Source organism: Phoca vitulina, unplaced genomic scaffold (assembly GCF_004348235.1).
Source record: "Phoca vitulina isolate PV1807 unplaced genomic scaffold, GSC_HSeal_1.0 scaffold47, whole genome shotgun sequence".
NCBI lineage: Eukaryota > Metazoa > Chordata > Mammalia > Carnivora > Phocidae > Phoca > Phoca vitulina.
The window spans coordinates 11029464-11042264 of NW_022589750.1; the positions used below are offsets into that span (position 1 = coordinate 11029464).

At 58.3% G+C, this 12801-nt stretch overlaps 1 protein-coding gene across 1 annotated transcript; it reads right to left on the reverse strand.

Annotated features, from left to right (window-relative positions):
• Positions 1 to 44: 44 nt before the first annotated feature.
• Positions 45 to 12774, reverse strand: SMCR8 (SMCR8-C9orf72 complex subunit). Its single transcript, XM_032431751.1, has 2 exons — positions 9710 to 12774; positions 45 to 4455 (listed from the first exon to the last, which is right to left on the reverse strand). Exons 1-2 carry the CDS (start codon positions 12067 to 12069, stop codon positions 4002 to 4004), a joined length of 2814 nt encoding a protein of 937 aa, XP_032287642.1. The 5' UTR covers positions 12070 to 12774; the 3' UTR covers positions 45 to 4001.
• Between the last annotated feature and the right edge of the window lie 27 nt (positions 12775 to 12801).

Below are 12801 nucleotides of genomic sequence, written 5' to 3' on the forward strand. Positions count from 1 at the left end.
CCCCCCTCCCCCTTCCCCCACCCCCCTCTTCCCATGACCGTAACCAAACCTTAACAGGTAAGACCAGATGAGGTCAGGGCTCACAGCTTTCTCCTTTGAGGGCTCAGGGACACTTGGTGTGTGCTCAGACCTTTTCAGCTGAGACTGGTTCTTTCCAGCCAGAAGTAGAAACTTGATGCTTTCTCTTTTTTGTAGTCTGTTAATACCGCATCTCTGAAAGATTCCAGTTTTGTCACTTTCTATCACAGTATTGGGGAAAAGCCGGAGAGCTGGCTGGTTGGCCTCAGAGCACAAACCAAGGCACTTTCTTCTGAGCTTCTGAGCTTTTAGGGAGATGGGAAGTAAAACCTGATTGCTGGCTTGGGAGATCAGTTCCTGTGAAGGTGGTTCATGCTTGCCGACGGGTTCCCCAGCAGCTGAGCGTTACCAGCTGGGCAGCAGCACGAGAAGCTGACCTGCCCTGCAACACCAGGTCCGGGGAGGTGGGGGCACGTGTCCGGCACTGGCGGAAGTGGGTGGTCGGTGTGCAGGCGAGTTCTTTAAGGCTGCCCTCAGCCTCCAGAAACACGTCACTGAACTGTAGCTGCCCTGGCACTTGGGGGACAATCTGTTGGCCTCCCTAGGATTTGAACTGGGCTGTGCTGTTTGTTGGAGGTGGAAACCTACAATACCTTGAATATAGCAACAAAGAAGTTAAAAGCTAGATGGGAAATGACAGGGGGCCTATCAGGGTCCATTTCCAAATTCTGGTGCAATTCATCATGTAACTTCAGCCACTGCAGTAAATCACGGACAAGTCACGATTTCTAAAATCTGAAGATTCCACCAGGGAAGCAAGATCCCTAGGGAAGCGGGGAGGTGTGAGGCAGCAGCTCAGGTCGGAGCGCCCCGAGGGCCGCGGTGCTACAAAGGCTCTGGCTCCTCTCTCACATGGAGCTTCTGGAAATCACTACCGCCAGACTGCTAGCCTGATCAGCCTGCTCTCAACCTGGACCTGCTTGAAAAAGGGGTGGTTGGAGGCGGGGGAGCGGTAATGGGTTGGAACTAAAGTTGAAATAAACCCCAGGGACACTTTTGGTACCTGGTCACTGACAAAGTAGTAAGAGGCACGGATGTCCTCTATTTTCTGTGAAGTGTTTTTAAAACGTTTTATTTGAGACAAACCTCAAACGAAAATTCTTAAAGAGCTCAGTCCCACTGCATAGGGCTCCCCACACCTTAAGATTTACAGATGTGGGACTTCTAGTGGGTTCCAGCTCTCCAAAGTGGAGGGGATCTGGGAAGGGCAGCTCCACGGTCTCAAGTGCCTGCCCGAAGTGGCTCCGTCCCAGGACCACTTTGAGATCCCCCTGGAAAGAAACACACTTGGCATCCAGCAACCCTTTGAAACTGCCACAACGGAAAGTTAGACTTTAACCAAAACTTAAAACCTGGAGTCTCCCTACCGGTCCGTGAAGCCATGAAGGAACGACTCAAGGGAGACACTCCTTCCTCACTTGCTCTTTCTGAGGCCGGCCCCAGGATGGGACATACCTGTTCTGTTCACACCCGCCTGATCCCTCGCCTCAGAATCCTGGGGCCTCCGGAACCATCCCTGAGACAGAGCTTCCACGCAAACCCCCTCCAAAGTGACATCTACTTCAGACCATGGTAGCGATGGCTTTAGCTTCTAGAAGGCCCCGCATGCCTGACCTTCTGCCTTGATCAGTTTCCCAGGTGACAGTATGGTTAAACTGTATAGAGTCCACAATGGTGTGAAACAGGAATGAAAAGCAACGGTGGTGCCGATGATCACTTTCAGTCTTGTCATCCGGACCCCAAAGACCTCTCCCACCTTGGAGATAAAATGCTGTAAGGTCATGTCCCCAGAGGCGTAAGCAGACAGCAGCGGGCCACCCAGTTAGCAAAGCGGCATCTTGAACACGGGGGACACTGGAGGCAGCAACGAAGGGGGGCAGCCCACGGAGAGAAACAGGCTTCCTACGCAGCCTTCCCCACGTGCAAACACACACCTCGCATCTCGAAGCTGCCAAGCCGTTCCTGGCGACTCTTCTGTGTGTGAACGTATGCAACGGGCACAGGTACAAAGAAAACCCGTGGCATGTAGACAGACCATCTGCCACAGAAGGTTCTCTCTCAGTCACAGGCTCAGAAGCAAAATCACACCCCCTCTGCCAGGGCCGTGGGCCCTGACCAGAAGCCGATGGCCACGGGCCCACGGGCCATGCCCGCGTGCGTGAAGAGGAGCCGGGCCAGGAAAGGGCGGCAGGAGTGACGGGACGCTAACGCCCCTCAGGGTCCCGCCTCCCCTACGTGACCTCCACGGTGCGCCACAGAGCTGACAGGTAGGCAGGTCTCGACAGCGAGACCCCAACTACAGGGTACGCGGCGCCCAGAGACGCGCGCGCGCATGCTCAGCAGCAACCGCGTCGTGGCTGGGCCGGGTCTGCTGCAGCGCAACTGTCCCGGACACGTTAAAAAGCGGTCATACTAAGAGTTCTCCCTACTTGGAGGAAAAAAGCAGCCATAAAAAAGAAAAAAAAAAAGTATAAAAATTTCAAGGTTGCAAGAAACCCTCCATGTACAAACCAACGGCAACTGTAAGGAGCGTCAGGGAGGTCACGGCGGGTGAGGCAGGGATTGCGTCCTTCCCCAAAGGGAGGACTCACGTGGGGCTGGGAGTGAGCTGCTGGGAGGTGAGTGGACCTGGGGGACCTGCGTGGGGCAGGAGTGAGCGCTGGTGAGGTAACCATATTTGGGGGGCCCGCGTGGGGTGGGAGTGGACAGCGGTGAGGTGCATGTATTTGAGGGCACGGCGTGCGGGCAGGAGTGAGCAGAGGTGAGGCCCACGTGGGGCAGATCCACGAAGACAGCCACACAAGGAGGCTTTCCTCCTTCCCGGAGGAGACCCTGGCCCTGGGTTCTCGCTAGCTGGGCTGCCCCCCCAGACCACGCAGCTGAGCAGAACCCCGCTGTCGCCGTGCCCATGAGACCCTGCAAGAGGTAGTGAAGTGGTTGCAAAGGTTTGCTGCGGGTGGAGGACTGGGGGGGGTGACCTCGGCCGAGTCCCAGCATGTCTGCCGACCTTCCCCAAGAGCACAGTGTAGACTCACTGCGCCAGAAAGGCTGGCGGGCTGCGCCCCGGAGGCCTGCTGGCTCCTCATCCCTTGCACTGTGCTGACGGCCTCGTGGCCCAGCGGCCCTGCCCGTCTCCCGGGCCCTCCAGCTGCGAGAGTGGTTCTCACTCACGAGCAGGGACGAGCGCCTAACTCGAGCCCATCCTGCCGCCCCGGGGGGAGCAGCTGCAAAGCCCACCCACAGGCACTTCCGTGCCTGGTGAGGAAGCCAGGACCAGACAGGGTGCTGCTCGCTCTCCCTACAGCCCCAGGGCCCAGAAGTTTCCATGTCTGCCACCACCCAGCGTAGGCAGAGCTGCCTCCCTCCACCTCACTCATTTGGGGGCCTCCTCGGGGAGGACGGGCTCTAGGGGGCCCGAGTGAAGGACCCCAGCTGGGATCTGAATGAGGCAATGGACGTTCTGTCGGCCTGTTTCCCGCTAAACCGTGCCAGTGAATGCGGTGCTTCCCTTGATCTCGCCGCCCCAGTGTTTGGGAGCTGACCGTGCCAGCATGCCCCTCCCGTCCGGGCTTCACCTCTCTGCCCCTCGTCCCGCCCCATCGAGAGAGTGCTGGCTCTCTCCCGGCCCGCCTCCCAGTCCTCAGGAAGCCAAGCGGCCCCCTCCCGACCCCAGGGGCCACTCCTTGCCTGGCGGAGCAGCCTGTCACTGTCCTTACTGCCGGCGGAGAGCCAGGCACCCGCCTCTGCCCGAGCCCGCCTCCCAGACCGCCGGACGCCACCCGGGAACCAGGGCTGCCACCTTGGGTTCCCTTGCCCGATGACACCCGAAGTCTCAACAGCTCAGAGGACCCCTCGCTCACGCCAACCCCTCCCCTCCCCGTACCCTGAGTCACAGGTCTCGGTCACAGTGGCTGGGGCGGACCTCAGATCTTGTACAAGAAGCTGGGGACGTAGTCGAACCTGAGTGTGGGCTGGCTGGTCCCGGGAGCCTCCTGCGTGTAGTGCAGCTTCAGCAGCTCGGCCAGGTACTGGACCACCTTCACATCTTCGTTCACCAGGCCCAGGTTCAGCTTCAGGAAGCTCGCCTGGCGGCCGGCAACCACCTCCCGGGTCTCCTTGTCGTGGGCGGGCAGGTGCAGGTGGTGACAGAAGGCGTAGAGGAAGGCCTTGGAGCAGAGCTGGGTGAGCATGCTCTGGACGTGCAGGTAGTAGGTGCTGCCCCGCTTGATCTGAGTGCGGTGGTCGGCCAGCCGGGGCACCAGGGCGCCCCTGTAGAGGGGGCAGCGCAGCGCTTTGCTGTCTAGGTCCAGGACGCTTGTGTAGCGGCTGTAGCGGCCCAGGGTGTGCAGCGCGCCGGCGCCGGCGGGGGGCGCCACCCTGAAACACACAGGCCAGCGTCAGAGGGGCGGCTTGCGCCAGGGCCGCCCGTCTCCGGGGCCGGCTCCCGCCAGCCAACGCTCACTGGCTCTTCCGGGCGGCAAATCTGATCATGATGCTCTTCAAAGGGCTCCTCACCACCCTCGTGACCAAGTTCAAGTGCCTGGGCGTGGCCCACAGGCCCTGCGTGACCCACCTCCCGCCTGTTACCGTCATGGTGACTTCCTCGCAGCCATCCACGCTTTCGGTAGGGCCTCACAATCACGGGCCTCAATGCTCTGCCCGGAACACCCCTCCCTTCCATTTGTACTCACTTCTATGCCAACTTAAACCTTACCCGGCCGCCCGTGATCCCGTCCTTTGCTTCTCTACTGTTTTGCTTTGTGACCCCGGCCAAGTGCCCTAACCCTTCTGAGCCCCTTCTGTACGACAGAGATAACCGGTCCTGCCTCAGGCGGTCACTGCAGAGACCAAACTGGTCGTGTTTAGGACAGTGCCTGGGCCTCAGTCCCATCAGCCTGGCACCGAGCAGGGCGGTGCCAGCCATCTACGCCCCGTCTCTCCCAGCGCACGGAGCTCCTGCGGGCCCGGGACTAGCTGATCTGGCCTCCTGGCCCACCGCCCAGTACGGCGCCCGCGGAGCAGAGGCAAGCGGAGGGCTTGCTCAACGAGGGACGGGGTCAGGGTGACCCGCCCTAGTAAGCAGCGCCTTAAAACCCTCTAGATCGGTCTTCCCAGAGCAGCCAGAGTCCGCCAGCCTTGCAGTCTGGCAAAGGTCTAGCTGACCAGAGATTTCACGGACTGACACATGTCTGGAATTGAGAGCTTGGGTTAGGCCTCAGGTATTGTGTACAGAGGACTGACAGGCACCTGGGGGACTAAGGCAATCTCGTTATGTTCTTTCCTTCCTGGGTGGCGTCATGTCCTTGTACAGTTAGCAGCATCTACCATATGCCACGCAGTGAGCTGGGGGCGGAAGAGGGAGTGAGGCACGAGCCTGGTCAGCTGGGAAGAAAAGACATGCACACAGGACCCGGAGTGAAAGGGGGAGGCCCGGGGCCAGGAAGGTTCTGGAGGAACAGCCTCGGAGCTGGACCTTACAACAAAGGTGGGCTCCGAGAACCCGGGACTACACAAGAGCAGGGTCACAGAGATGAGGAAACAGCCACATGGGCCGTGCGTCCTGAAGACCACGAGGCAGGCAGTGGGCTGTGGCCCCCATCACGTGGGCGATGAGGAAGCAGGACCTACAGGCGGCTCACCGGCTTCTCGGGGACACGGGCCTCCTCAGTCACACTACCAGTGTGCTCAGGCAGCTCCCAAGGCACCCCACCCCCGGAGGGGCCCAGGCCATAAGCCAAAGGCCGCCTCGAGCTGGGCACATCCAGCCCCCCGAGGTTTTGCGCGGCAGCAAAGCCAGGCCTCACCCCGTCCTCCTGCCGCTCCACTCCAGCCACCGGTCGTGCTGAACACCTTGCCTCAGGCCCGGCCATTCCCGGGGAGCTCTGGCACCCCACACCTACGCTCACCTACAGAGCACCGCTTCTTCAGAAGATGCCGCTCCGTCTAACTCTTCCTCCACGTGTTTCCCCACAACGCTCCTCACCAGGCGAGGCAGCATGGAAAGAGGCGAGCCCACACCTCTGGTCCTCGGCGGCACTGAGAGCCTCACGCTTCACCTCCCACACCTGTCTTAGATCCCTTACGGTCCGTCCCAAGGCCGGGGGTAGGCTGTGGGCGGACGCGAACACTGAGGCCCAGAGCGGGGCCGTGGCTCACGCAAGGTCCGCCAGCTAGAGTGGTTGAGCCGGGACTCAACCAAGGCCTCTGACCCCCCCCCCCCCCCCCCGCCACCAACTAGCACTTCTTCCCGTCGGTACTGAGCTCTGTCCGGGGCTTGTTCCTGCGACTTGGTAGCAATACACTTATCCTTCATTCTGATTTAAAATAATGGGAAACCAACATGATTATGGGCCCATCTCATACCCATAAGTGATGGATCCAACTCACGAGCATCTCCAGGCAGAAGGCTTACTTTAGGGGGGAAAAAAAAAATCAAGGGCTAATGAAACTGGCAGCTGTGGGGGTGAGAGTCTTTAAAAACAGTTCATCATCTCAGCTGGTTTTAGCTGGAGTCGAAGCACCTGACTGGGGAGAGACTCTCCTGGGTCACAGTTCTGATTCCAGATTAACCCAGCACACGGACTCAACCCCCTCTAGAGCGGAGCTCCCCCCGGGCAAGGAAGTTCACGGCCACACAAAGGCCCCTCTTCTACTACTACTCTTTAATGCTGATCCTCAGATGGGCCTCCTCCTGCCGCCCAGTTTCAACACTGGCTCTGCCTGCTGGGATGACTCACCACTGATCCCACAGCTCTGAGCACTTCAAAGGGCGAGCACAGCACAGGGCGTTACGTTCTTTCTAGATGTGACCCTTTCCTGCAGCTCCACACAGGGAGCCCCAGAAGCCCGCTCACAGGCGTGTGCAACAAGCCTTGTTGAATGAATGAGAGGAGAGGCCTGGTCCAAATCCACACGGCCGACAGTGGAAGCATCAGGACCTGAGGTCACAGCACCCACAGCGCCCCTCCCTACCCACCCCAGGCCACGACTCCACGGCTTTTCATCGCAGGACACGTTCAGATGGTGTCTGCTGCTCACCTCCCAGGACTTCCTTGGGAGAGCTGCGGCAAATCCAGTCCCCACTGCGGTGACACGGCCACTAGGGAACAAGGCCTCCAGCCCCCACCCACTGTATCTCACACCAGAGCAGGACCTCTGGAGGCAGACCTTGCTAATACCCAACATCTGTGCACGCCCAGGTCTGAGAACATGAGCAACGGGAGACACTTCCCCACTCGGTGCTGTTTGCAATGCTCTCGTCTGTCACTTCTGATGGGCCTCTCGCCTTCACAGAGGGATGCTTAAAGGCTCCAAAGCCGGGCTGGTGAGGGCCGCACTCAGCGTCTGCTGCCTCGGCCTGCCTCCCTCGACGGTGTATGCGTCCCCGCTAGGTTACCAGAGACGCACTCACACTGATCAGACACAGACCAGATGCAATGGGCCTTTTCACACCCGCTCTCACGAGACAGGTCTTGGCAACCCCATCTGCAGATGCGAACAGCCTCAGAGGTCAAGCTGACAGTGTGGTGACAGAGCTGGGACTGGTGTGAGGGACCGACCCCCCCCTTGAAGACCGTGCTTGCCCTGTCACGGGGACGCACCACGGCTGACTCGCCCTATGATTCTGGCAGTGGGCCGAGTGGCTAGCACTTCACAGTCCTCTGTAAATATTTGGCAAATGATCATTCAGGGATCCAACCCTCTCATTTTCTCAGGAGGGAACAAAGCCTCGAGTGGAGGAGCGACTTGCTCAGGTGCCCACGGTGGATGAATACTGGTAGGGCCGGCCAGGGACTCAGACCACCTCACTCCTCCAGGGAAGGGCAAGACTGTCCTGAGCCTGATCCTGGATAAGCCAGCTGACAACAAACTGTTGTGCGTTTTAGATTTTCCATCTTTGAGGGAGAAAAAGGGAAAAAGGTCAAGGGTTGGGGCGAGGGGAGTGACTCGGAGAAGAGGTATGTGTCTGCAAGAGGCACGGACCCATTCTTCCACCAAGATCAGGGCAAAAGCAATCTCTGAAGAGCCCTTGCCTTGCTGGGACTGACGGGTTACACCCGAGCACAGAGCTGGCATCAGCAGAGGGACCGGATCCTGGGAGGAAGGACAAAGTCCGCGAGGGCACCCAGTGCAGCCTCTCACTCCTGAGCCTGGTTCTGCACCCATAAGCAAGGACCCCGCTCGGTGGTCTCCTGTGCGGCCCGAGGAAGGGGCTGGTCCAGGGGTCTGGGCCACGTCACACCAAGTCCCCATGTCATCACTCTTCCCCCACACTGGCAAGCTCGCCCTCCTGGTGCCTTCAGCGAAAGACCCCAAGCCTTCCCCAGGCACCCCTCTCCCTCGCTTCCCACCCGTCACTCAGTCGCCCCCCTTTGTTTTCTTAGAACGCACGCTACACCCGCTGTTGGCACTCCTCCCTGGCATCTGTCTCCCCTCCCCAACTATGAATCCTTCCAAGGCAGTGGCCTTGCCCAGGTACCTGCAGATGGCATCCCAGCACCCACCAGCATGGCCAGTGAGCCGAGGCAGGCCGTGGAGGCGCCACTTGCTTAAATGCCACCACCACGACCCCGAGGAAAGCCTTTTTACGCTTTTAATTTGTTTAGTTTGAACACGCAGCAAGGGTTAGAGCGAGGGCCGTGTGACTTCTCCAAGAGGGGCAAATGCCAGGCGACTCGGGTGGTGGGGACCTCACTGATACTAGGGACCGATGCAAAAGGAGAGTCGGAAGATTGGAACGAACAGTTCCTGATTGCAGTGTTCTCTCTTCCCATGCGGCACGGGAAGCACAGACTGGCTGTGTCAGCACCTCTGTTTTACAGATGTGCCAAGTGGGGTGCAGAGAAGGAAACGAGGAAGCTGAACCCCGTGCGTACCCCGAGGGAAAGAGACCCTTGGGCCCGACAACTTGCCAAGCAGTATTTGGAAAAAAGAAAAGGAGTCTACTGCAACACAAGTATTGTGGGAAAATGAGATAGAAAGCAATCAAACAGAAAGGAGGAACTGGCTCTTCCATTTCCTTATGAACACAGACTTCTAGGGGAAAAAAACACAGCCTCCTAAGGCAAATAGGACAGTGGAGTGAAAGCCACGGGAGCCCCTGATGTCCCTGTCACCAGTGATGGCTGCCACCTTCTGAGACTACCACGGCCCTTTCTCAGAAGCCCATGTCTCTTCAGTCATTTACACCATAGTGTGAATTTGAGAATCAGCGAGAACCTGAGATCTCCAAGTTCGGTTGTTCCCCAAACCTTGCTGGACACCAGATAAACTCCAGGTGTCACCCCAGACCAAGTGAACCAGAATCTCTGGGGGCTGGGACCCAGAACTCCATGATCTAAAAAAACTCTCCTAAATAATTCTGACACGGCAGATCGCAGACCAGGGTTGGCAACCACCTCGGAACGGCAACCCCTCATGCGAGGGACGAGGAAACAAAAGGCCAGAGAAAGGGAATGATCTGCCAAAAGTTACAGAGTAAGCTGGTTAGTGTTGAGGGCCCAGTGTGGAAGCCAGGTCGCCCAATTCCGGGCCCACCTCGCGACCTTGTGCACCTCCCCCAGAGGGATGTACGTCTGAAGCCTCGTCTCTAACGGGATGGGGCCCTTCCCCACCGCGGGTAACCAGTTACCTCTGCAGGCCGATAAGCTTCCACTTCTGAAAATCCGTGATATGCAAAGGAGAGGAGACCCAGTGCTTCACCGGCTTGGCGAAACGGCTGTGGCTGGGGACAAAGATGGACAGCGCTGTCACCAGCTTCCTCACTACGGCCTCATCCTCCCCTAGGACCACAAGTGTCCTCCCGCTGAGCAAGGAGTAGATGGCCGGGTGGGCAAAGGGGTACTGACGGATGAATTTTAAGGCGTTCTGGCCAGCCCTCTTTTTATGCCTCTCGGAAGAGGGGCCGGTGGGGTGAGCAGAAGAGGGAGTCCTGTCTGAGCTGGTGGAGGCTACACTGCTCATGTTGCTGGTAGTGTCCGAGTAGTTGTCCAGGCTGGTCTTACTGACATCCCGGCTCGCCAGCAGGCGGTTTGGATCCAGCTCATCAGCAGGGAAGCCTTCGGAACTGTTGTCCCGGGAAGGGCTGGCATTTTCCATGGCAAAGTCCACACGGAACCCCTGGTCCTTCTGCCTGTAGCGCTGCGGAGGGATGCTCACTACTCCGTCCTGCTCCGAGGGGGTGTGGGCTGGAGGGGAGAGGGGCACCCGCACACTGTCACTCTCCTTCCCAATGCAGCAGGAGGAGTCTATTTGTGACGGGGGGGTTTCTAAGCTGCCCTCCTCTGCTTCACCCAGCTCCGGCGGGCTGACGCTTGCCTGGAAGTGGATGGCTCCCTCGCTATCATCTGCGTATGATTCTTCTTCGTTAATGGCACTTGGGTAGCTGGCCTTAAAATCATCAGGGATGAGGGCCTCCGAGGGGCAGGTGCTGAGGACTTCAATACTGTCCTCGCTGATGGTCCTGTGGCTGACCGCTTTGCTCCGGACCACCTGGGGGCTCAATGGCACCGTGAGGCTGGCCTGGCTGTCAGACTTAGGCAGCACAGCGGTGGACTTCTCCGTGCCCAGAACCTCGATGCTTTCGCCACTGCTGATGCTCCCTTTCATATCCATATCCAGGTAGTCCAAGTTTTCCTGGGGGTCAAAACTGCTCGATTCTGTCACCTCCGCTTCCCTGTACTCCTCATCTCCAAGTTCCTGCTCCATCTTGATCGGCACAGACTCCACACTGGACTTGTAGGAACCAACACTAACTAACACTTGAGGAATCGGACATTCTTCCACAGACCTAGAAGGCGGCCTGCCTGGAACGGGCCTAGGGGGTGCGCTCTCTTGTTTCTCTGCCACCCTGTCGTCGACCTCCACGAAATCTTCAAAGAGGAAGTTTGTTATATGCTGTTGTTTTAGAAGTGCTCTGTCAATCTGGCTGGTCAGGAGGTAGCACAGGTCTCCTCTGAACATGTGCTCTATGTGGCTGAGCTGAGCCAGGGTCTGGGTGAAATACTCAGTGTCACAGAGCTCTTCCAAGGTCTTCAACTTCTTGTCAAAACACTTGGTGGACTTTGCTTTGATGAGTTTCGGGGTATAAGCAGGTCTGCAGGTGTAAAGGTCTGTGTCAGCAGACTCATCAGGGTTAGAGGTAGTGGCTGCCTGGCTGGCCTGATCCTGGGTGTGCTCCGTCTCCCCAGAACACAAAGGAGACCCCTTCAACTTCCGATGAGGGTACGAGCGGATCTGCTTCAGCAGGTCTTGATGTTCAATGATGGACTTCTCTACGCTAGCCAGTTCATTGGCTTTCTCAATTGCCTGAGATGAGTAAAAGCCTTTGTCATTGGCCTTCTTCTGGATCTCCGTTTCCGTGTGCAGCACTGTCCTGGTGTAATCCAAGTCTTTCAGTTTTTTTTCAAGTTCTCCTGCAAATGCCTTCCTGTTGCCTGTCTTCAAGCACTCGGAAGCTTTGGAAAATTCAGCTGAGAGCTCCTGAAACTGCTGCATGATCTTGTGCTGGTCCGCTGAGATATAAGCCATGCAAAAGGGCCTCACAAAGCCCCGGGCCTCCAGGTCGTACAGGGTAAGGTGGTGCACATACGCAAAGGCTCCCTCCTTGGAGTCTCCCAGCACCACCTTGGAGTCCTCCACAAAGTTCAGCTTGGGGTAGGCAGAACCAGGCGGATGGCCCACAAAGGAGGCCTGGTAATCCACAGACATGATCCGCAAGGAGAAGTAATTGAGATCGAAAGTACCAAAAACTTTGGTGTCATTGGGGATGGTCAACAAGGGTTGGGGTCCCACCTGCTCGGAGAACTCGGAAATAAGGATGAAGTCCCGAGAGAACTTGGCCCCGGACAGTTTGGACCATGGGTTGGCTCCCTGGCTGGCGAAGGGGAAGAGTGGCACCGAGTACTCCTCGGGCAAGGCGGGCTCATTGTAAGGCTCCTCCTCGTACTCCTCCTCTTTGGTGAAGGCCACCACGTCAGGGGCGCTGATCATATTTCCAGATATATGGAGAGAACATTGAGAGGAAGTGAGAAAGAATGAGGGGGTAATCAACGCAGGGAAGCAAGGCCTCTGGAAGAGGAAGCAAAGTCCCTGCGGTCTTCTTTGCGCCCTCAGGGGTACTAGGCTGCCCCTCACACTCTGGAAGACTCGAACTCCCACAGTCCCCTCAGAGCTATAGCTCCTCCAGAGCCCTCAGAAGCCCATGGACTCCGCAGATCCAGAAGACCCGGCAGGCCGGTTGTCCTCCTCCTCCTCCTCTTCCTCCTCCTCCGGCGAGAGCGTCCGGCGCAGTACACCTGAAGCGAGGTCACCGGCACTCCCCCGAACCCACCGCGACAGCAACAGCCAAGCCCTGAACCGGTGCCTAACGCGGGGCTACGGGCCGCCGCAGGGGCCAGTGAAGCGTTGCCGCCCCCACGGCCCGAGGACAGAAACCGTCGCGGCTCCTCGGACGCCACAACCCGGAGCCAGCTACCGCGGCGCCGCCATCTTGGTGTCACATGACTCTTGGTGTCTGCGCCGCGTGACCCGGAAGCGTCCGCGTGGACTTCCGAGCGGGACAGAAAAATTGTGAGCTAGCGACAGGTTTGGGCAGAACTGTCCAGCGGCCTCTCCCAAGGACGAATCGACTTACCAACCACTGTCGGGAAGCGAAGGAAGTGGGGCGGAGGAGCGGAAATGTGCTAGGAGTCCAGGAGCGCGGGGCGGTCTGGGAGTTGTAGT

Bases quoted from the DNA above. Each gene is read 5' to 3' on its own strand.
- SMCR8 (XM_032431751.1), bottom strand. From the start codon at position 12,069: ATGATCAGCGCCCCTGACGTGGTGGCCTTCACCAAAGAGGAGGAGTAC. The intron at 4,456-9,709 runs GTAACTGGTTAC...TGTGTGTTTCAG, and splicing joins AAGCTTATCGGCCTGCAGAG to GGTGGCGCCCCCCGCCGGCG.